Genomic DNA, 23,868 nt, shown 5'->3' with positions numbered 1-23,868 from the left:
GCAAGAATACTGGAGTGGGTTGCCATGCCCTCCTCCAGGGGGCTTCCCAACCCAGGGATCAAACCCAGTCTCCCACATTGCAGGCAGATTCTTTACTGTCTGAGCCACCAGGGCAGATATATTTTATATTTTATAATTATAAGATATATAACTATATATTATATATATATAATTCATATATATATATGAATATTACTCATTTATGAAAAAGAATGAGGTAACATCATTTGCAGCAACATGGATGGACCTAGAGATTATCATATTAAGTGAAGAGGGAAGTAAGTTGGACAAAGACAAATATCATATGATATAACTTATGTGTGGAATCCAAAACAAATGATACAAATGAACTAATCTGCAAAACAGACCCACAGACATGAAAAACAAGATTATGGTTACCAGAGCGGGAAGGAGGGGTAGGGATAAATCAGGAGTCTGGTATTAACATAAATATCACTATATGTAAAATAGACAAACAACAGTTCCTACTGTTTAGCACAGAGAACTATATGCAATATCTTCTCATAACCTACAATAGAAAAGAAACTAATATATGTATATTAATATATATACATATGCATATTAATATGTATAACTGAATTACTTTGCTGTAGCTGAAGCACTGTAAATCAACTATACTTCAATTAAAAGAAAAAACTACACAGCATAGTGGATTTATAACACTCCATCCCTGGCAGCTAAAAAAGCAAATACTTTGATCTTCAAAACGATACCTCTTTTGAGTGGCTGCTTAACTATTGGCAGTCACAGTGAAACTCCATAAGACTGAGGACTATACTGTCATGCCATCATTTGAGTGATGGGAACTGGAACTATTCACCGAAAAGCACTAAGTGAGAACTATTTATATGGTTTTCAAATGTGAATGACTGACCTGTGTGTGTTGGTTAGAATGCTCTCTGTGCTCAGGGTAATAATGAGTGAGGGATGCACTGGCACACCACAAGGACACTGATAATTAAAAAGGTATTGCTGATGAGTGTCACAAAGGTGTCATGTGTGTTTTTAAAGAGTTTTTTTGATGTGGACTGTTTTTAAAGTCTTTATTTAACTTGGTACAATATTGTTTCTTTTCCTGTTTTGGTTTTTTGGCCACAAGTCATGGGGGATCTTAGCTCCCCAACCAGGAGCCAAATCCAATGCCCCTGCAATCGAAGGCAAAGTCTTGACTACTGGACCTCCAGGGAAGTCCCTGTCATATGTATTTTTAACCATGTGCCATAGTAATATCAAGAGCCAACGGTACCATAGGGCAGTGTGCTAGGAGATTTATAATACATTGTTTCATTCAATCTTAAGGACAACCCTAAGAGATAAGAACTGTTATTAAGCCAGGCCAGATAAGACACAGAGACTCAAGGAGGGCCCCTGCACATGAGCCAAAGGCTTTCAGAGGAGATAATAAGAAAATGAGGTCATAGTGGAGGTCAGGGACAAATGATAACAGGCCTTGAATACTAAGCTATAGCTTTAATATTTTATTCTGTAAACTCTGGAGAAACACTGACATGCAAAAGAATGTTCTAATAGGATTATTCTAGCTGTAAGGTGTAGAGATGGGTTGAAGTAGGAGACGCAGGATACTCAGCAAGCTAGTGCTATAACCCAGACACACAGGGGTGATGGTTAGGGTGTTAAGAGCAGAAAGAGGAAGGAGGGAAGGACTCCTTAGATGATTGGGTATGTGGTGGTCCAGGAAACGACAGATTGGGACTCTGGGATGGACATATACACACTGCTATATTTATTTATTCTTTTTTTCTTTTGAACTTTCTATTTTGTATTGGGATATAGTCCATTGACAATGCTGCAATAGTTTGAGGTGAACAGCAAAGGGACTCAGCCATACGTATACATGTTTCAATTCTCCTCCAAACCCCCTTCCCGTCCAAGCTTCCACATAACATTGAGCAGAGTTCCCTGCGCTATATAGTAGGTCCTTGTTAGCTATCCATTTTAAATATAGCATACAGTGGATAATCAACAAGAGCCTACTGTATAGCATAGGGAACTCCGCTCAGTATTCCGTAACAAGCTAAATGGGAAAGGAATCTGAAAAAGAAATCATACATATATATGTATAAACTGAATCAATTTACTATACACCTGAAATTCATACAACATTGTTAATCAACTCTACTCCTATGTCAAATTAAAATTTTTTAAAAAGATGTAAAGACTGAGAGAATCAGGCCTTTAGAAGCTGACGTAGAAGAAGTAGAATAAAACAAATTGATATTGATCTAGAAGTTGCTTTTTAAAAGTCAACATGTGATAATAAACTGTGAGCTTTTACTCATAAATCTGGTTCTAAGTGTCGACAGCAAACTAAACGTCTTCATAGCTGAAATTCTGCTGGTCCTCGCATACTCCAGATGTTTCATGACTTGGGCACATGAGGGGGTTGAGCTGCTTAGGGCCCAGGTGGCCTCCAAGATTCCAGATTGGTTTTTACTTCAGGGTAACCCTGCCACGCTGAATGATATACTAGTCATTTGAGTCATGAAAAAGCAAAGAAACATTTCCTAGATTTCATGGGCCAATATTTTACATTTTGGAAAAGTGAAAGGACATATTGAATTTTATGTGGGATGTGTGTGTGTATGTGTATGTGTGTGTGTATTCATTCACCAATATTCATCCCTTAATATGTGGGATATGTGAGTTTATGTGTGTGTGTGTGTGTATTCTTTCATCAAAAATTTATTGCGGGATATTATGAGTTTTTGTAGGTAATAGGATATGAATTTCTTGGCCACTGCTCATAGAAATCTAACAATCCCATGCAAGAATATAGACATTATAAAGTATGTTGTAATAGGATTATAAACAGAGTGCTCACTATAGGTGTACAGAAGAGGTCCCAGCTGGGCATGATCTGAAAAACTTCCTAAAGGAACAGGGGTCTGAACTGAGTCTGAATCACAAATGTAAGTTAGCAAGGCATTTGAGGGGATAGGCAGCTTTAGAAAGTGAGGATACCATGGGCAAAGGAACAAGGTAAGGTGGCTTGAGCATGTTGGGAGAACTATAAATAGTTTCTAGGATTGGGGTGAGGCTTCCCTGGTGGCGCAGTGGTAAAGAGTCCACCTGCCAATGCAGGAGATGCAAGAGAGGAGGATTTGATCCTTGGGTCGGGAAGATGCCCTGGAGTAGGACATGGCAACCCACCCCCAGTATCCTTGCCTGGAAATCCCCACGGACAGAGGACCTGGCAGGCTGCAGTCCACAGGGCTCCTGAAGAGTCAGACATGACCGAGCACACACACATTCAGTGGAGAATTTGGGGTAATGGTGAGAACACGGCCAATATTCATTTCACCAAGAGTTACTGAACACCTACTGGAAAGATGAAATAGACAAGGAAGTAAATATGTCCCTGATTAATAAATAAAAGCAATTTCATTTTTAAACTAATATTCTGTATTCCATCTCTTTTAATCTTTTCCAAAATAATCTTACTTAGCTCTGGCATTTATAAGTCTGTAGTGCTTTATCCATAACTCTGAAGTCCAAAAAAACCTTAAAACAGTGTTGTTGTTGTTTCTCAGAAATCTGATCTGACCTAACAGGAGACTATTTTTAGTCTTTATTTACCTCTCAATGTGAACATTAGTAAGTTTTACTGTAGAAATATTGACTTGATGACTAGGCTTCTACACTATATCCCACTTTGGGTAATATATGGTACATGTTCCATATTTGTTTTTCAAAAGCTAAAAAATTGGATTCCAAAACATATATGACTTCAAGGATTTTATATGGGAAGTCATGAACATCTAGAATCATAGCACTTTATTAAAACACCTCCTAAAATATACATTTTTTTTCCTTTCCGGATTAGGCACTGCCGATGGGAGCCATATATAATATTTATTTTGAGTGTGAAACTTCCTGGCAGAAACCAAGTTATTGCACCAAACAACAGTCTATTTATCCCTCTCTATGGCAACTATCTCCGCTGCTCCAGTACACTCACTCCCAGAGTACTCAGCAGAGACTGGAGGGTGCTCCTTAGCTTGCAGAGAGATGTCCTGTCCCAGAGTTGACCCCGCTCCCTGGGGCATTCTCTTTGCTTCCTTTGCTCCATGGCCCGGGGTCTGCTGGCTCCCTTTTCTGCCCTGCACCTGGGGCTGCTTCCGTTTGCTTTTCCATGAAATCTTAGGCCAGAAGAATCTTCCCATTCTCATTTGGCAAGCTTGGGATCATTACCATTTCAGAGCTGGAAGAGAACTCGGAGACAGCATCAAGTTGCTTTTAGAAGCAAGGATCCTGAAGTGCAGAGAAGTGAAGCAACGGAGCCCCATCAGCCAGGTAAGTTATGGCAAAGCTAGGACTTGGATCCAGGCTCCTATTCCACTTTCCCAATTCAAGGGACTCAAACATCGGATGAACCAGTGCAGAAGGTTCTAGGGTGGACATTTTTGTTTGGCTCTGTTTGTTGGATGATTTGTTTGACTCTCCAGTTTTTCCTCTGGAATATTACCTCTCTACCTCTATCCCTGTGGTTCAAGCAAAATGCACTCAAATCCCTAGATCCACCGTTAACTTGTAATTCTGGAGCCAGGCCAATCAGAGAATCAGACTCCTCAAGTGCCGTGATTGGCTCAGAAATGGACTCCTGACCCAATCAGAGATGCGGGGAGTCTTGAAACAATTACTGAGAAACTGGCCAGAGTGTCTCGGTAATTCTCCATGGGATTTCAATGGAACCCAAGAATGAATATATGGCTCCAGGTTACTTACAGCCACCTTGCTATTACATGAAGCCTAAAGGGGAAGTCAAAGCTTGGAGGTAGAAGGACCTGGAGTTCTGATGACATTGTTTGAGTCTCTTCCTTTCTCCCCTGGCTGAAACCCCCGTTACCTCTGACTTCTTCAGTCACATAAGATAATTTCTTCTTTTGTTTAAGCCCAGTGTGGGTGGATTATCTGTCACTTGCAACTCAGAATGCTTTAACCAATAAAATGACCTTTTATAAAGTCTCTTCAAACACTGTCAGTTTATGATTGGATAATTTTTTCCTAAAGGTTTGGTATTTCTGGAATCTCTGAAATTCAGTAACTCACTGAGCTGAGGTGAAGTGAAAAAATATGCAGAGTTAAACTCTTGATATCCTGCTATAGTTTGCTACTCTACATAAAAGACAGCCATTCCTCATTTTACCAAAGTCTGATTTTTCTCATCAAACCATGGAAGTGTGAATCTATTTGCCTAATTTAAAACTGACTCCAGCACCATTACTTTTTATGTTGCAAACTGAACTCTAGCATCAGACTTTTCTGTTTATTTGTGTTTATAAAAATCATAATTTCCTGTTCTTAAGAATGAAAAGAGCTAAAAGGGCTTTTACATCTTAAATGGCTGATTTTTTAAATAAATAAGTCTCAAGGGGTTTCTTAAACTTCAAACAACTGTAAGCAAATGTTATGCTGGATTTAAATGAATGAGAACTTTCCAGTTTAAACTTTCTTTCAAAGCCATGAGTTTATAAATCAAAGGAAAACATGTTGATTTCTAAGAAACCCCATAGGACGATGGATAATATTTAACTTATTTGTCTACACTACATTAGACCATTTTTCTTGAATAATTATCTTATTTGCATATGGAAAGTGTCTCCCCACGACCTCCCAACCAGGAGTTTTCCTGAGTAAAATCAACAGAAGAAGGTCAGAATTAGAGAAGACAACTCATACACCACTGCTCAGATGAGGTGAGCCAAAGGTTCCAAGCTGGTTTCAGGCTTTGGAGACTAAGACATGGGTTACTTAGGGACTTTACTTCTTTCATCAGTTGCCAGCTCATTTCTGTTCTCACTCCTGGTTTTGGCCACTTACTTCTTCAACTTGAAAAGGTAGATGACTCTCTACTTTTTCACTCCTATTTACCTATATATCAACCCCCCCTTCTGTATTTTAAACCTGTTATTCTCTCTTTTACATCACCCTGTTAACATCCTACATAGCTATTATAACCATTGTACTATTTTATTTGTTTTACTGTCTCTGCTTTTAGAGTATAGACATCTAAAATGCAGAGATAATTTTCTTTTTGTTCACTTCTGTACCTCTAAAGCCTCAAATAGTGCCTGCCCTGTAATGTACAAACAATAAGTATTTGTGCAGTGAATGGCAGGGTAAAGGAATGAAAGATGAAATAGAACAAATATGCCTCTTTTAGGTGAAGACTTCCCCTTCACCTAAAGACTTGTTTGTAGAGGGGGAAGGTTAATGTGCTTAAATGTTAGCTAACATATATAGAGTAGAAGGAAGAAGACATTTCTTTACTTATTTAGCTTCTATTAAGATCCACTAAGTTCCATTAAAGAACACAGCTCCTGCCATGAACTTGTGTCTCATAGCTTAATCTAAAAAGATGAATACATCACAATGAATTGTTTCACCAATGACCATATACTTTTCAATTACCTCTGCAAATGAGGAAAAATCTAGTATCTAGAGTTCTACTAGAATGAGATCTATGATTTTTCCCTGGGACTTTCATTTAGGGATGAACAAATTGTATAGGTTACCCCAGGTTTAGGGACAAATACTTATTGCCCAGAGGAAAAGTGACCCAGTATCAATGGAAAACAGGAAGGGTATCAGATTGGATATTGTCCATGATGAAGTCAATTATTTTAAAAAACATATTAACTGACTTCTCCATCTATATGTACTTACAAAATAAATTCAGTGTAAACCACAATATATTGTTTCATTTGACTTTCTGGCAATTCAAAGGACAGTGTAATAGTATTTAATATCCTCTTTTTCTATGGGAGAAACGAACCTCTCCTAGGGTCCCAAACCAGGAATTCTGATGATTTATACCACTAGGTATAATGGAAACAGCAATGGAAACAGTGACAGACTTTTCTTGGGCCCCAAAATCACTGCAGATGGTGGCTGCAGCCATGAAATTGAAAGATGCTTGTTCCTTGGAAGAAAAACTATGACAAACCTAGACAGTGTATTAAAAAGCAGAGACATTAGTTTACCAACAAATGTCCGTATTGTCAAAGTTATGGTTTTTCCAGTAGTCATGTACTGATGTTAGGGTTGGACCCTAAGGAAAGCTGAGCACCAAAGAATTGATGCTTTTGAACTGTGGTGTTGGAGAAGAGTCTTGAGAAGTCCCTTGGACTGCAAAGAGATCACATCAGTCAATCCTAAAGGAAATCAATCCTGAATATTCATTGGAGAACTGATGCTAAAGCTGAAGCTCCAGTACTTTGGCCACCTGATGGGAAGAAATGACTCATTAGAAAAGAACCTAATGTTGGGAAAGATTGAAGGCAGGAGGAGAAGGGACGACAGAGGACAAGATGGTTGGATGGCATCACCAACTCCATGGACTTGAGTTTGAGCAAGCTCTGGGAGATGGTGAAGAACAGGGAAGCCTGGTATGCTGCAGTCCATGGGGACACAAAGAGTTGGACATGACTCAGTGACTGAACAATAGTAACAACAAATACCACAAGGTATAACCAGGAACTCTCATGACTTACACCACAGTGACTTATACCTGGGCTATCAGGTGGCTCAGTGACAAAGAATTCACCTGCCAAGCAGGAGACACAGGTTCCATTCCTGGGTTGGGAAGATCCACTAGAGAAGGAAACAGCAACCCAGTCCAGTACTCTTGCCTGGGAAATCCCATGGACAAAGGAGCCTGGTAGGCTACAGTCCTTGGGTTGCAAAGAGTTGCACCTGACTTAGTGACTAAACGACAAAAGCTTATTGCTAAGAGACCAGAATATTAATGATATCTGGAAGCCAACTGAAAAGAAAAATCTAAAAGAGAGAGATAATAAGGAGTTATTCTTTCTACTTCTCATATAATTAAAAATCTGTAACTTTTGTATATAAGATTTATGTTGGCTTTGGTGAGTGATATAAGAACATGTAAGACAAAAATTTCCTAACCAGGAACTGACAGCCTAGTTGGTAAGATCAGGGATGCATGCATAGCAAAGTTTTATAGCAGTATAAAGCATAATTGTATATGATAGAAAGAGAGTTGAATCATTGGTGTTAAAGGAATTGGGAGAAGGTAGGAAAGAAGGGTGCTAACTCCAGGCTAGAGTAGGAAATGAAAGCATTTCATGGAGAAGATGGATATTAAATTCAGCAGAGTCAACTCAGACACAAAATTTAACAGGTAACATCTCAGTATAAACACAGTGAAAGGGGGAAATTGTGTCATTCTGCAGGAAAGGGACTGACTTGGGTAAAAGTCTACCTTGGTGGAGAGGAACTGGGTTACAAAGGATACTAAAGCAGAAGAACCAGAGATCAAATTGTCAACATCTGCTGGGTCATCATAAAAGTGAGAGAGTGCCAGAAAAACATCTACTTCTGCTTTATTGACCATGCCAAAGCCTTTGTGTGGATCATAACAAACTGGAAAATTCTTAAAAGATGGGAATACCAAACCACCTAACCTCCCTCCTGAGAAATCTGTATACAAGTCAAGAAGCAATAGTTAGATCCAGACATGGAACAACAGGCTGGTTCCAAATTGGGAAAGGAATACATCAAAGCTGAATATTTTCATCCTGCTTACTTAACTTATATGCAGAGTATATCATGAGAAATGCTGGGTTGGATAAAGCACAAGCTGGAATCAAGATTGCTGTGACAAATACCCGTAACCTCAGACATGCAGAGGACACCACTCTAATGGAAAAAGTGAAGAGGAACTAAAGAGCCTCTTGACGAAGGTGCAAGAGGAGAGTGAAAAAGCTGGCTTACAATTCAACATTCAAAAAACAAAGATCATGGCATCCTGTCCCATCACTTCATGGCAAATAGATGGGGAAACAGTGGAATCAGTGACAGACTTTATTATTTCAGGCTCTAAAATCACTGCAGATGGTGACTGCAGCCATGAAATTAAAAGATGCTTGTTCCTTGGAAGAAAAACTATGATCAACCTAGGCAGCTTATTAAAAAGCAGAGACATTACTTTGCCAACAAAGATCTGTCTAGTCAAAACTATGGTTTTTCTGGTAGTCATGTATGAATGTGAGAGTTGAACTATAAAGAAAGCTGAACTTGAAGAATTGATGCTTTTGAACTGTGGTGTTGGAGAAGACTCTTGAGAGTCCCTTGGACTCTCAAACCAGTCAATCCTAAAGGAAATGCTTTTGGAATATTCATTGGAAGGACTGATGCTGAAGCTGAAACTCCAATACTTTGGCCACCTGATGTGAAGAACTGACTCCTTGGAAATGTCCCTGATGCTGGGAAAGATTGAAGGTGGGAGGAGAAGGAGATGACAGAGGATGAGATGGTTGGATGGCATCACCGCCTCGATGGACATGAGTTTGAGTAAACTCCAGGAGTTGGTGATGGACAGGGAGGCCTGGCGTGCTGTGATTCATGGGGTCACAAAGAGTTGGACATGACTGAGCGACTTAACTGAACTGAAATGAACAGAGGTCAAGGTCTCCAGGAGTGAGCTTAGAGACAAATGTGTATACACCAGGGGAAGGGGAAAGTGAGAAAAAGAAAAAGACATTGACAAAAAATGAAGGAAGGAAAAGAAGAATGGCAGAGAAAAGGAAGAGATGTTCATGATGGAGGGTGAAGCTGATTTTTGAAAACCACTATCTGTCTTCAAAGACACCATGTTTTCTAAACCAAAACACTGGGACAAGTGATAGAACTTTTTCAGAAAATCCTAAATATGCAGCTGCAGTGTTCACAGATCACACATCTTAAATGCATAGTCTACAAGACATATAATTTTAGGTTATAAGCCTGGTGGAGTTTCTGTTGTTGTTATTGTTGTTTTAATGAATATGTGTATTCTTCAAGCAACTATACGTCTTAAGCATATCTTCCAAGAAATCAGGCTGTTCTTGGAGACATTCACTTGATATTCGGGCATTAAAAGGATGTGAAGTGGAGGGTAGAGGAACCGGAAATTGGGAATACGATTAAGGTCACCTAATTTGAGAAAATGGAGAGCTGACCATGGGAGGTGGACCTGGGAAGTGTGTGCTGGGGATGAGGAGCTTGTTTGACAGGGAAAGGGAAGTCATTATCAAGGGCCTCATAGGATACGTGCTGGGTGAACTTGCTCAAGATCACGTGTGAACTGGTAAGTCCAGTCTGAGTGTCAGTATTTGAGGAATTCATTCTTTTCTGCTCACTCCCACCACCGTCATCTTGTTTAACCCATGATCAGCTCTTGCCAGGATTTTTACAACTTTCCACCAAACAATGTCCTTGACTCCAGTTCTGTCCCTCTTCAATCTAGTCTCTATTCTTCACCCAGAGTGAAACTGTCGAACCAGAAATCTGATCCATTCGCTGTCCTTCTGAAACCCTTGAAGGATAAAATGTCCCCCTGACCAAAAGGGCAGACTTTTTGGCATTAGCTATTAGTGGTCCAATCACCCAATATACTACCCAGCCATAAAATGCATCATTTTTTGAGAGTGTGAGAGTCTATTAAATTAATCTGGGACAGCAGGCATGAGCCAAGATGCCCCAGATAAATTGTCACATGCAATTACCATAGAGCCTTTCATGACCTATTCTTTTTTAAAAAATCTTTATTACTTTTATCTATTCATGTACTTGGCTGCACCAGGTCTTCATTGTGGCACAAGAACTATAGCTGTGGCATGAGATCTAGTTCCCCAACCATTGAGAACTCTTAACTGTGGCATGTGAAAACTAGTTTCCCAACCAGGGATCAAATCCAAGCCCCCTGCATTGGGAGCACAGAGTCCTAGCCACTTGACCACCAGGGAAGTCCCTCATGACATGCTCTTAACTCTCCAGTCTTACCCTTCACCAATTTCCTCATGTCCTTCTTGTACTCCTGCTGTATTAAGCTACTGGAAATCTGTGCATCATGTTCTTTTCTCTCCTGAGGTCTTGGCACACACTTTTCCCTCATCTCATTGCTCTTTCCCAATTTTTTTTTTCATTCATTTAATTGCAACTTCCCTTTAAACCTAAGGTGAGAATTTACTTCCTCTTAGCAATTTTCCTCAACTCCTCAATTCTGGATTCAGTGCTGTTTTTTTATGGGTTCCATTTCCCCATGTGCATGCCCCCAACATTCCATCTAATAGAACACAACATAATTGCCTATTCTCTTGTACATCTTCTCTAATTGGATGCCCTTTTAGAACGTGATTGTAATTATGCACCAGGCATATCCTTCTATTACTAATATTATAGTAGCTGTTCATACAGGGAGATTTAGTAAACATACCTTGAATGGACAGATGGGTGGGTAGATAAATGAAAGGATGAATAAATAAAAGTTGTTTTCCAAACTTATAACTCTCTAGCATGACTCAGTCTTTGTATTCTTCAAGATAGTGCTTTCCTAGTCTGGCCATGCATCACTGAGTTGGGACATCAAATACTGGAGTAAAAGGATCTGTATTTTTTAGCAAGATTGTTGGGTAATTCTTATGCAACCTTAATCCACTTGGTCTGGATTGAAGAAACTACATCTCTGCAAAGGCCATTTTATAGATTTTATTCATTCCTAAACACTTTATCTTGATCAAAGGAAATTTTAACCTTTTATTTGAAAATTAGAAGGAATTCCCCTTGAAGTTACATTGCAACATCTGGAGTCTCAGAATCCTTCATAGTTTTCCTAGAAGAGTTCAGTATACTCAACTGATACAGAATGAACAAAGTTAGGTCTATCCAGCTATGTATCCTAGGATTCTCACTCAGAATAGTCAACTCTTCAGTCTGGAGCTAGATCCTACTGGCTCACTCTTAAGGTCAATATTTTTAAGATAAGAGAGAGTCTTTAGAATAAGACGCTAAGAGGGGAAAGAAGGCAAAAAATTCTCCTTGAGGAATACATTTGCTGAATTTTCTGTTTTTAATCGCCATATTTCCTATCTTTAGCATTTGAAAAATATTGACTGTACTAAAAAGTTTTAAATTTATGGCAGGTTACTAGGGATTTTTCAGTGTAGCCTGGTCCAACTATTCCCTTTGAAGTAGTGCCTATAATATAGTGCACTTCACCAAAGAAGAGAAAAGAAAAATAGCCTGTCTCCTTGAGAACAAGAACAAACAGCTTCAAACATGATTTGAAAGCCTACTTTCTGAGTAGAGGTACTGAGCCGTACAGAGCAAGTGACCAGAAAACCCATGACCTTGCTCCCTCTTTCATTCAACTGCAGCCCGGAGACAAGTTGGGGCCAAGACCTCTCTGCTGACTCCTCGGAATCCTTAGTCTCTGGTCTATCAACCTGTAGATGAGAAATCTCAAAATAAAGGGAGAGTGGTTGGAACTCTTACTGAAGGCAGGGAAATGAAGGTCAGAGGACAGACTGCGCCACCTCTCTGGCTGCCAGCTTGTTGTAAGTGTTGGACGAAACACCCGAGTTCTGGGCTCAGTGTTTTATCCCTTCATAAAAATAAGCCTTACAAGACTTGCCCAACACGCCAGGCCTAATTACCAGAATCCAGTGCCATAAAATGCTTTTCATTCCTTGGTGAAAGCTGCTATATCAAAGGTCAGGATACCAGCCTGGACTTGTTTTGTTCTTGGGATTCAAATTTTGAAATTAAAAACTTGACATGATTATTTAACAGCAACAACAAAAAAGTAAAAAAAACCCTCTTGTAAGACTATAGATAGAGAAATAATCATCTAAGTCTTTGATGAGTTCACCCATAGGCACTTGGGTATATCATGAGTCAGGATAAGGGCAGACTTCATATCTCCATGTAGAAGGAAATTGATCATCTATAAATTAAAAGGGTCTTTCAGTAGGGTGCAAATTAGAGGGCAATTGAAATGTGAGAAGCTATACACCAGAAGAAGAAGCATGGATAAAATTTAGAAAAAGCAGATGAGTGCATTTAAGTGGAAAATCTAAGCTAGAAAAGGGAAAAACTCTGATGTAGAGAATCTGAAAGAGATTCTAGGTATTTGAAGATGTCAAACAAAAGGATCTTAATTCATCAGTCTAATTAAAAAGATTTATGAAACACTTTTTTAAAAGTAATTTTAGATTTACAGAGTAGTTGCAAAAATAATAGAGCAAGTTCTCATATACCTGTCACCCAGCTTCCCCAAATGCTAACTTCTTTCATATCAACAGTACAATTATTGAAACCAGGAAATCAACATTGATATTATACTATTAACTAACATACATAATTTATTTAAATGTCTCTGGCTGTCCCACTGTGTCCTTTTTCTGCTGGAGGATACAATTTAGAATCCCATATTGAATTTTACTGTCTACTTCTCTAATCGATGGCAGTTCTGGAGTCTTTCTTTCCCTTCACTACCTTGTCATCTTCAAAGAGTACTGGTCATTTATTTTGTAGAATACCTTTCAGTTTGAGTTTGTCTGATATTTCCTCATATTAGACATAAGAGATGGAGAGTATTCATTTTGGGCAAGGATGACACAAAAGTGATGCTGGTTCCTTCTCAGTGCATCAGCTGGGGCACATTATATTGATATGTCTCATTACTGATGATATATAAATTTGATGGATTGGTTGCCCTGGTGTCTTTCAGGAGTGTAAAGTTACTCTATTTCCCATTGTAATTACTGAAGAGGTTATGAAGAAAGACTGTGAGATGACACAAACATCCTTCTCCTTAAATAAAAAAGGTTCACAACAACATTGTGGAGAAAGTGCAGAGATTTCCATATATGCCCGGCCCCACATGTGCCTGTCTCCCCCTTCCTCAGCATCCCCTACTAGAGTGCTACATTTGTTGCAGTCAATGAACCTACATTGAAACATCTTAATCACTCAAAATCCATTAGGGTTCTTTCTTGGCCTTGTACATCCTGTGCGTTTGGACAAATGTATAGTGACATGTATCTAACAGTACAGTATTATGCAGGCTAATTTCACTGCCCTAAAAATCCACCATGCTCTACGTATTCACCCCTCCTCACTTAACCCCTGCCAACCACTGATCTTTTTACTATCTCCAGAGTTTTGCCTTTTGCAGAGTGTAGTTGGAATCATATATTATGTAACTTTTTCAGGGTTGACGTCTTTCACTTATTAATATGTGTCTAATGTTCCTCCATGTCTTTTCATGGCTTAATAGCTTAGTTTCTTCTTAGTACTGAATAATAGTACCTTTGTCTTGAGGTACCACACATTATTTATCTATTCACCTACTGAAGGACATCTTGGCTGCTTCCAAGTTTTGGCAATTATGAATAAAACTGCCAGAAACATAAGCATATAGCCTTTTGTGTGGACATGAGTCTTCAGTGTTTTGAGGTAAATACCATGGAGGGTAGTTTCTGGATCACACAGTAAGAGTATGTTTAGTTTCGTAAGAAACTGTAGGACTATCTTCCAAAGTGGCTCTACCATTTTGCATTCTTACCAGCAATGGATAAGAATGTCTGTTGCTCAGCATCCTCACCATCATTTGATGGTGTTAGTGTTCCAGATTTGAAGCATTTTAATAGATATGTGATATTTTGTTGTTGTTCTAACTTGCATTTTCCTGATGATATATGTTGTGAAACAGCTTTGCACACAAATATATTTAAAAATTCTACACTATTTTTATTAGTTAATATGTTCACACACCTCTATAATTTCCCCACATGTTTTTAGCTGCATATTCTTTTTAAAAACTTCTTATTTTATGTTGGAGTTTAGCTGATTAACAATGTTGTGATAGTTTCAGATGGACAGCAAAGAGACTCAGCCATGGATATACATGTATCCATTCTCCCCAAACATACAAATATCTTTTTCATTATATATTTTTGCTGACTAATTTTAGCATCTATCAAGGATTCTTATCTGCACAATTATTGCTATTATTTTTGTCTAGTGATAATTTTTTTATTTCCTTCATTTCTTCCATGTTTGATAATTGGTATCATACTCTGAAAGAAGAGAATAATATTATTTCAGTGAAGCTCAATGAAAAGACTTTCTGAGACAATAAACTTGTGCTCTGCAACAAGTGCCTTATTCTAGCCTCACAGTAAGAAGCTTCAAATTCTTATTTGAGTTCTTTTCACCAAAGATGGAATTTTTGAGCTCTCCTAATACTTAGTAAAAATAGAAATCACTATGCCCATTGAAAAGCTAAATGGAATTTCCATTTACACGGGCACGTGGCACACTATCTGAAATAGAAACTTGAGGATAAAACTTAAATTCTCATAATTTTAGGCCCTCATTTATTTAATTCAGCAGTTAGTCTTCAATTCTCTAGTCAGTTCTAGGTACTATACAAAGCACTGGAGATGCAGTTAAAACTGATACAAACTTGCCCTGAAACTTCATGGAGTTTTCAGTCTAGCAGAAAAGCCAGTGATTATAGTTAATTGAAACTGGAATGAATTCATAAACAGAGATGAGAAGAAAACTCTGTATGTTTTTGTTCAGCTGCTAAAGCATGTCCAACTCTGACTCCATCGAGTGCAGCATACCAGGCATCCCTGTCCTTCACTATCTCCCAGATTTTGTTCAGACTCATATCCATTTTGAGTCAGTGATGCCATTCAACCCTTTTACCCTCTGCCATCTTCTTCTCCTCCTGCCCTCAATCTTTCCCAGCATCAGGGTTTTTTCCAATGAGTCAGCTCTTCACATCGGGTGGTCAAAAACTGGACCTTCAGCTTCAGCATCAGTCCTTCCACTGAATGTTCAGGGTTGATTTCCCTTAGCAGTGACTGTTTTGATCTTCTTGCAGTCCAGGGGACTCTTGAGAGTCTTCTCCAGCACACAATTCAAACACTAGATCAATTAAAAATACCTAACCTACTCTGGATTGGGTAACTGGTCTGAGCTATAATGGTGTCTCAGGCAAGAAAGATTTGAAAGAGCTGAAAAGATGCTAGTGTATAAAGATAAATCAGATGTCAGGAACTGAGAAATCCTGAAGCAGAAAACCTTACAATCCACTTAGGTCATACTAGCACTATCCACAAAACAATGGAAAGTCACCTCAGGGCCTTTAACAGAGTAAAACACATTCACATTTGTGATTTCTAAAGATGACGATGATAGTCTGTGTACAGACTGGATTACAATTGGGGCAATAGAGAATATGAATAGAATATTTGGGAAATTATCAAGGCAGGAGAGGCAAAAGATGAAAGTATTTTATTTATTTAATTTTTTGTTTGCACAGGCTCTTTGTTGCTGTGTATAGGCTTCCTCTAGTTGCCACACATGGGCTTAGTTGCCCCATAGCATGTGGGATATTAGTTCCCTAACCAGGGATCGAACCCATGTCCTCTGCTGAGAAAGGTGAATTCCTATCTCTGGACCAGCAAGGAAGTCCTGACGTGAAAGTATTTTAGATTTGGATAATTGTAGTAAAAATGGAGAGAAGAGATTGGAGAGATACTAAAAGGTAGAATCCATCTGGACTTGGTAATTGATTGGATGTGAAAGATGCAAGAGACAGATGCGTAAAAGACCCTTTCCACAATTCCGGCTTGGGCAACAGAACACGCTGGAACATTCTTTGAAGCATAGCCAGCAGAGAAGGACATTTGCCAAGGGAGCGTGTGACTTTAATTTTACTCATAAACAATTTGGGAAAAACAAGTGTGAGTGTTAAACGTGGGGTCAGATATATGTGTCTGCAGATCAGGAAAAAGTTGATGCTGGAGATGTAAATTATTATAAACATATAGGTTCTGGGACTTCCTTGGTGATCCAGTGGTTAAGAATCCAGCTTCCAGTGCAGGGAAGTAGGTGCATCCTTGGTCAGGAAACTGATCCCACATGCCTTGGAGCACTAAGCGTTTGGGTCACAATCCATGCACCCTCTGGTACAAAGAATCTGCATGCCAGAACAAAAGATCTTGTGGTCCATGACAAAAGATCCTGATGCAGCCAAACAAATAATTAAAACATTAAAAAAAATTAAATGTATAGATTCTGTTTCAGAGTATAGAACACATGAGGTTACCTCTCATGAGAGTGTAGGTAGGGAAAAAGAAACAGTCATCTGTTCCCTGAGGATGTGTCTCCTGGCAGTGTTAGGGGAAGGAAGGAAAAGCAAAGTCGCTCAGTCATGCCCAACTCTTTGGGACCCCATGGACAATAGCCTGCACCAAGCTCCTCCGTCCATGGGATCTTCTAGGCAAGAATACTGGAGTGGGTTGCTGTTTCCTTCTCCAGGGAATCTTCCCGGCCCAGGGATCAAACCCAGGTCTCCCGTATTGTAGACAGACACTTTGCCATCAAGCCACCAGGGAAGTGTTAGGGGAGGGTGGGCACAGAGGAGAATGAGAGACAGTGTTAGAGAAGCGGGAACAGAAACAAGAGAAGGGGCAGGGTAGTTTTCTTCCCACCATTCTTTCCCCCACTGTCTGCTGCCATTTCTCTGTCTCTTTATATTACATAACGAAGCTGAATGAGCACTTGTGCTCAGCCTTCGTCTAAAATGGGTTTCCAGCAGCCTCCTATAAAGTTAGCATCTCTCTCTTGTCCATTTATTTATGGCTGTGCAGAAGATTTTAAGTTTTATTAGGTCCCATTTGTTTATTATGGCTTGTATTTGCATTAATCCAGGAGGTGGTTCAGAAAGAATCAGGCTACAATTTATGTCGAAGAGTGTCCTGCCTATGTTTTCCTTTCAGAGGTTTATAGTTTCTGGCCTTAATGTTTAAATCTTTAATTCATTTTGAGTTTATTTTTCTGTATGGTGTTAGGAAGCGTTCTAATTTCCTTCGTTTACATGCAGCTGTCTAGTTTTCCCAGCACCACTTAACGCAGAGGCTGTCTTACCTCCTTTGTCAAAGATAAGGTGACCATAGGCACACAGGTTTATCTTTGAGCTTTCTATCTTGTTCCATTGTCCTGTATTTCTGTTTTTGACTGCTATGTAGCAAACCACCCCAAAACGTCCTGACATCCCTCGACAACTCACTCTCATGGCTCTGATTGACTGGTCTGAGCTAGATGCTTCTTGCTGACAGTCTCTTATGCAGATGCTGTCAGATGTCTGCTGAGGCTGCAATCATCTGGAGGCTTAACTGGGATGAACAGACAATTTGGATCACTTCCAGAGTTGTCAGTGTCTGCTGTCTGTTGGCTGGGAGGACAGCTGTAAACAGTTCTCCATCGACAGCTGGTGAGATGCTGGTCTTTCCCTAGGCGGTATTGGGATGACACTGGTACCACTGGGGTGAGAGCAGTAGGAAGACATTCCCTGGTTGTGATCCTCCATTGTTAACATTCCCTGTGGGCATCCACTTGATGATCCTTGTGGACAAGCTCCAGCTCCAACCCCAGATCACACACTCTGCACCAAGGTCTCTTCTGAGCAGTTCCAGCTCCCTCTTTAAGTGGCTATCCACCTATGGGGTGGTGGTGTTGTACTTTAGTCGCTAAGTCATGTCCAGCTCTTTGAGATCCTATGGACTGTAGCCCACCAGGCTCCTCTGTCCATGGGATTTTCCAGGCAAGAATACTGGAGTGGGTTTCCATTTCCCTCTCCAGGGAATCTTCCTGGCCCAGGGATCGACCCCAGACCTGCATCTCCTGCATTGCAAGTGGATTCTTTTACCTCTGAGCAGCTAGAGAAGCCCAACCACCTCTACTTGATAATGATTATTATATATAATATATATAAAATATAGTACCTTTTCCATGATCAGATAACTGGGTGTGGTTTCTGTCTCCTGACTAGACTAATTGATTTACCTCTGCACGTGGTGAGGCCCAAACAAGATGAATTTCTAGAGAGAGTGACTCAGGACTCATTATTCATTTATTTTGTCTTCCCTATATATGTCTATACTTTAGTTATCTCATCTAAGACCACAGTTTAAAATTCCATCCAGGGAATTCCTTGGTGGTCCAGTGGTTAAGACTCCATGCTTTCACTGGTAAGAGCCCTGGTTCAGTCCCTGGTTGGGGAACTAAGATCCCACAAGCCACAAGGTGCAGCCAAAAAAAAAAAGAAATGCTATTCATATGCTTATGGTTCCCAAACTGCATCCCCAATTCATGCCTTACTGAGCTTCAATTCATACATCCAGATATGCACGTATCACATCCATCTAACAGATTTTTCAAAGCTCTTAATTTTCCACATTCCAAAATAGACAAATTATTTAAAGAATGCACCATTAGTTGTTGAAGCTAAAAGAAGAGGTCATTCCTCATTGTTTTTTTTCCTTCATCTCTCTGTCCACTAATTTCAACTCATAAACTGGTTGGTTCCATTTTTCCTTCAAAATACATTTGCATTATAAAACCTAAATCAGATCATAGCACACCCTGACTAAAACCCCGCAGGGATTTTCTATTGTAATTAGAATGATTCAGAATTCCTTAACCCAGGCTTCAAGAATCCAAGCTATCTTCTAGCTATTCTTTTAAACCTAAATGATGCTTCTTGATGGCTTCCCCGGTGGCTCGGCGGTAAAGAATCAGCCTGCAATGCAGGAGCTGCAGGAGATGCGGGTTCGATTCCTGGATCAGGAAGACTCCCTGGAGGAGGGCATGGCAGCCCACTCCAGTATTCTTTCCTGGAGAATCCCATGGACAGAGGCGCCTGGCGGGTTGCAGCCAATGGGGTCTCAAGGGTCGAACACAACTGAAGGGACTTAGTATGCATGCACAAAAATGCTTCTCACTCATACAGCTCCAAGCACACCACCCCTCTTTTAAATTCTTAGGACATCTAAAGTTCTTTCTTTCCTCTGGATTTCCAGGGTTTACTCCCTGCCTGTGATGCTCTTTCTCTTCCATTGCACATGGTCCAGGTCTCCTTCAGGTGCTGCTCCCCCCAGTCTCCTAAAATACACTTTCACTTTACTCCGTGTTATCTTCCTTAGCAAAATTAATCACAGTTTTCAACTAATTCATTTTTTATTTTGTTAGTATTTATTTATTTATTTATTTTTGGAGGCTAATTACTTTACAATATTGTATTGGTTTTGCCATACATTGACATGAATCCGCCACAGGTGTACATGTGTTCCCCATCCTGAACCCCCCTACCACCTCCCTCCCCAACGAATTCATTTTTAAATTAGTTCTTATTGGAGTATACAGTATTGCGTTAGCTTTACAATGTTACGTGACTGTAACTTTATAGAAACTGCACAAACTTTCTACTGTGCAGCAAAATTAATCAGCTATATGTATACATATATCCCTGCTGGTTTAGATTTCCTTCCCGTTTAGGTCACCACAGTGCCTTGGGTAGAGTTCCCTGTACTATACAGTATGTTCTTATTTTCAAAGCAGAAGTAGGGACACAAATGTAGAGAACAAATGTATAGATACCAAACAGAAAAGGGGGGGGTGGGAAGAATTGGGAGATTGAGATTGATACCTCTGTGCTATTGATACTATGTATAAAATAGATGACTAATGAGAGCATACTCTGTAACACAATTCATTTTTGAGAATCTACTTCCTCATTTATGGCACAGTGGTAGAGAGTCTGCCTGTCAATGAAGGAGATGCGGGTTTGATCCCTGGGTCAGGAAAATGACCTGGAGAAGGAAAAGGCAACCCACTACAGTATCTTTGCCTGGAAAATACATGGACAGCAGAGCTTGGCAGGCTGTAGTCCATGGAGTGGCAAAGAGTCACACACAGCTGCATGGCTGAGCACTCATGCAAGCACATTGATCAATTCCACAAATATTTTCTAAGTTCTTATCCGGGCACCAGAATACAGTGCCCAGTGCCCTGCCCTCTTGGAGACTGCATTTGATGTAGGTAGTCAGTCAACCAATATCAGAGTGTAATAAGGAAAATCCTTTCTTTTTTTTTTTTTTGGTGTTATTGTTCTATTATATTTTTTAAACTTATTTATTCTTACTTGGAGGATAACTGCTGTACAATGCTGTGTTGGTTTCTGCCATACATCTATTTTTTAAACTGCAAAAACAAATAGATGGGTCTAAATCTGGAGGAGAAGTTTCCATCTTGCTTATATTGCTGAGACTCTTTGATGAATTTCTAAGATGTAAACCTTGAGCAATAATTGAAGGGGCTCTGTTAGGGAGGGAATTGTCCATGTGAAGAGACTGAACTGTCATTGACTATTCTGCTTTTACTGTATAAGGCGCCAGTGTCATTTACCTGTTTTATTTAGTCATTCTTCCTATGGATTCATATAGGTGCCTCCACCTGAAACTTTCATTCAAATCTACTTTGAATAGCAGCCAGAATTTGTAGAATACCGTGAATCTCTTTTATAACAGGCTCACATAGAATGGTCACTGAGATGGGGAGGAATGGCTATCTGAGCTTCCATACATGTTGAAACTAAACCCACCAAAGGCTCCAGAGAATACATGAGATATTCAGTACAATGGACACACCATGAACAGAACACAACCTGGGATCACATATGAAATAGTCACATCTTTTGTAAATAGATGGAAGGGCAGAAATTTCTAATTTTTTAAGCTATTCACAACAAATTATCTGTTTGCAGAGTTGATGATATAAAAAATTCTACCCCGAAACACCAAAACCTCACACTGAACCTTAGAGTCTTAGAATCATTACACCAGAGGGCATCGTGGATGGTAGATATCCAAAAATCAAGACCATGAATTCCCTACCTAACATCCCTGTCAATGCTGCCTTCTAAATCATGTTATATACCTGTAGTGCCAAAACACTGGGTTTTTTTTTTTTTTTTCACCTAAAGACACTTTAGGCTGTTAAAAAGTTTTTGCTTATGAAATTCAAGTGTCTGTAAGTCTCTAATATAAAACTTTCTGGACATCAGTCATCAGTAATGCAAAGCAAAATGTCTCAAGCCTCCATCTAGTACACTTGCAAAGTTTAGTTTTCCTCCAATGTTCCCGGGGATGCTTTGTGGACGCAGTAGTCTCTTAGACCCCTCTCATTCTGGATTCCCCATCACAGAGAATGGACCATCCAGGTTCTTTTATCTTATTCTCAGAGGCAGTTGTCCCCTTGTCAGCTATGATTGTGCCTCAGGTTCTGGTGGTCTTGCCTATATTTCATTCCCCCAAGGAACCAGCTACTGAAGGCTATTTATGAAACTTTTATTGCAAATTGGTGGAGTCATAGAAGGAGAGTAATTGTTAGATGTCACAATTATGAAAATACTTGGTCATCTTGAACACAGGAATTTAGTCTCTCACTAGTCATTCTCCTCCTTGGTCTCTGGTCTACCACTGTCTTTCTCACTGTTTCTATTAGACTTATTTTCCTCTCTCTTTCTCTTTTTTCTAACCTAGGGTGTTCAGGGCTGCCATTTAGGAACACTCAATTCTGTCTAACTTTGTTATGGGGTGCAATTCACTATTTAGGTTCACCTACATAGACTAGCTTGGGGTGAAAGATTATATTTGCCTTGTAAGCTTGTATTATAAGCTGATTTCTGCATGAAAACTTTTTTTCTTTCTCAAATTAGCATTTTTTTCTTGATTCCTAAGGTAACCCTCCTACACTGCTGGTGGGAATGTAAATATCATGGAGAACAGTATGGAATTTCCTTAAAAAACTACTAATAGAATTACCATGTGATCCAGCAACCCCACTGCTGGGCATATATCCATAGAAAATCATAATTCAAAAAGATACATGCACCCCAATGATCGCTGCAACACTATATTTAATAGTCAAGACACAGGAGCAACCTAAATGTCCTTTGACAGAGGAATGGATAAAGTTGTGGTACATGTATACAATGGCATATTACTCAGCCATAAACAGAATGAGATAATGCAATTTGCAGCAAATTGGATGGACCTAGAGATTATCATACTAAGTGAAGTAAGTCAGACAGAAGAAGACAGATATCATACGATATAACTTATACATGGAATCTAAAAAAATGATGTAAATGAACTTATTTACAAAACAGTAACAGATTCATAGGCTTTCAAAACAAACTTATGGTTACCGCAGGAGTGGGAGGTATAAATCAGGATTTGGGGATTAACATATACACACTACTATATACAAAACAGTCAACAAGGACTTACTGTATAGCACAGGGAACTCTACTCATTATCCTATAATAATCTATATGGGAGAATCTGAAAAATAAAGAATATATGTCTATGAATAACTGAGTCACTTTGCCGCACATCTGAAACTATCACAACATTGTAAATCAACTATACTCCAATATAAAATAAGAATTAAATTACAAAAAGATAAAATAAACCAAAAAATGTAACTTAGAGTATAAAATGGTCTCCTTATGTGCTTTATATGTTGCAGTTCTGTCCAGAAGGAAAGCTCAATGACTTGAGGAATATTTCACCATCTGAAACACTTAACAATGGCAAAGCTCAAAAGAGAATGGCTTCCTCCTTCCTTGACCTGAATTGAAAGTGAGAATTTATTTAGTATTGTGAAGGCTGAATGTATTGACCTCAACTGCGAAATCTAAGAAACTGCCGTCATGTACGATAAAGTTAAACTTAAAAAAATTGACTACTGGCAATTTTAATGATGAAATTAAAACTTGGAGACTTTAATGTTTTTCTTGTGTCCTGGAAATTCATTCCATGAGGTAAATATTAGTATTAAGCTTTAGTTTTGGCCAAATATTGATTTTAACCCTTGGTCATTTAGCATTCAGCCAAAATGTGTATTTGGGGATCTTATCTCATGTTTCATGGGCTTATCCAGGAGGGTCTGCCATGTAACATGGTTTGCACTGTAGTGAATAATCAGGAAAGAGCAAGATTCTTGACAAGAAAATGCGTGTGTTTAATTAGCATAATAATCACTCTATGGTTTCTGAAATATGTCTAAGAAGAGCATCTGGGGAAGAAAAAAGCCCAGAGAAAGCTGTTGCATCAAGCCGTAGTGTTACTCAGTTGATTATACTCAGAGAAGCACTGTTGTAACATCTAATGACAA

The 23,868-nt window shown here is 39.3% G+C and overlaps 1 protein-coding gene across 2 annotated transcripts in view; it reads left to right on the top strand.

Moving 5' to 3' along the window:
- MAL2 (mal, T cell differentiation protein 2) overlaps positions 1-23,484 on the top strand; it is a 74,501-nt gene extending 51,017 nt beyond the window's left edge. The window contains exons 4-5 of one of the 2 annotated variants that reach the window (XM_020889063.2): positions 4,242-4,335; positions 23,221-23,436. In XM_020889063.2, the coding sequence (XP_020744722.2) occupies positions 4,242-4,335; positions 23,221-23,246 (120 nt within the window). In that variant the 3' untranslated portion in view covers positions 23,247-23,436. Of the gene's footprint in view, positions 1-4,241; positions 4,336-23,220 lie in introns of both variants that reach the window. The other variant, XM_070477227.1, reaches the window with a different exon arrangement.
- Positions 23,485-23,868: the final 384 nt, after the last annotated feature.

This window comes from Odocoileus virginianus, chromosome 15 (genome assembly GCF_023699985.2).
Source record: "Odocoileus virginianus isolate 20LAN1187 ecotype Illinois chromosome 15, Ovbor_1.2, whole genome shotgun sequence".
Taxonomy (NCBI): domain Eukaryota; kingdom Metazoa; phylum Chordata; class Mammalia; order Artiodactyla; family Cervidae; genus Odocoileus; species Odocoileus virginianus.
Note: the sequence above shows the minus strand (reverse complement) of the source record. Positions and strands in the feature narration are given on the sequence as shown.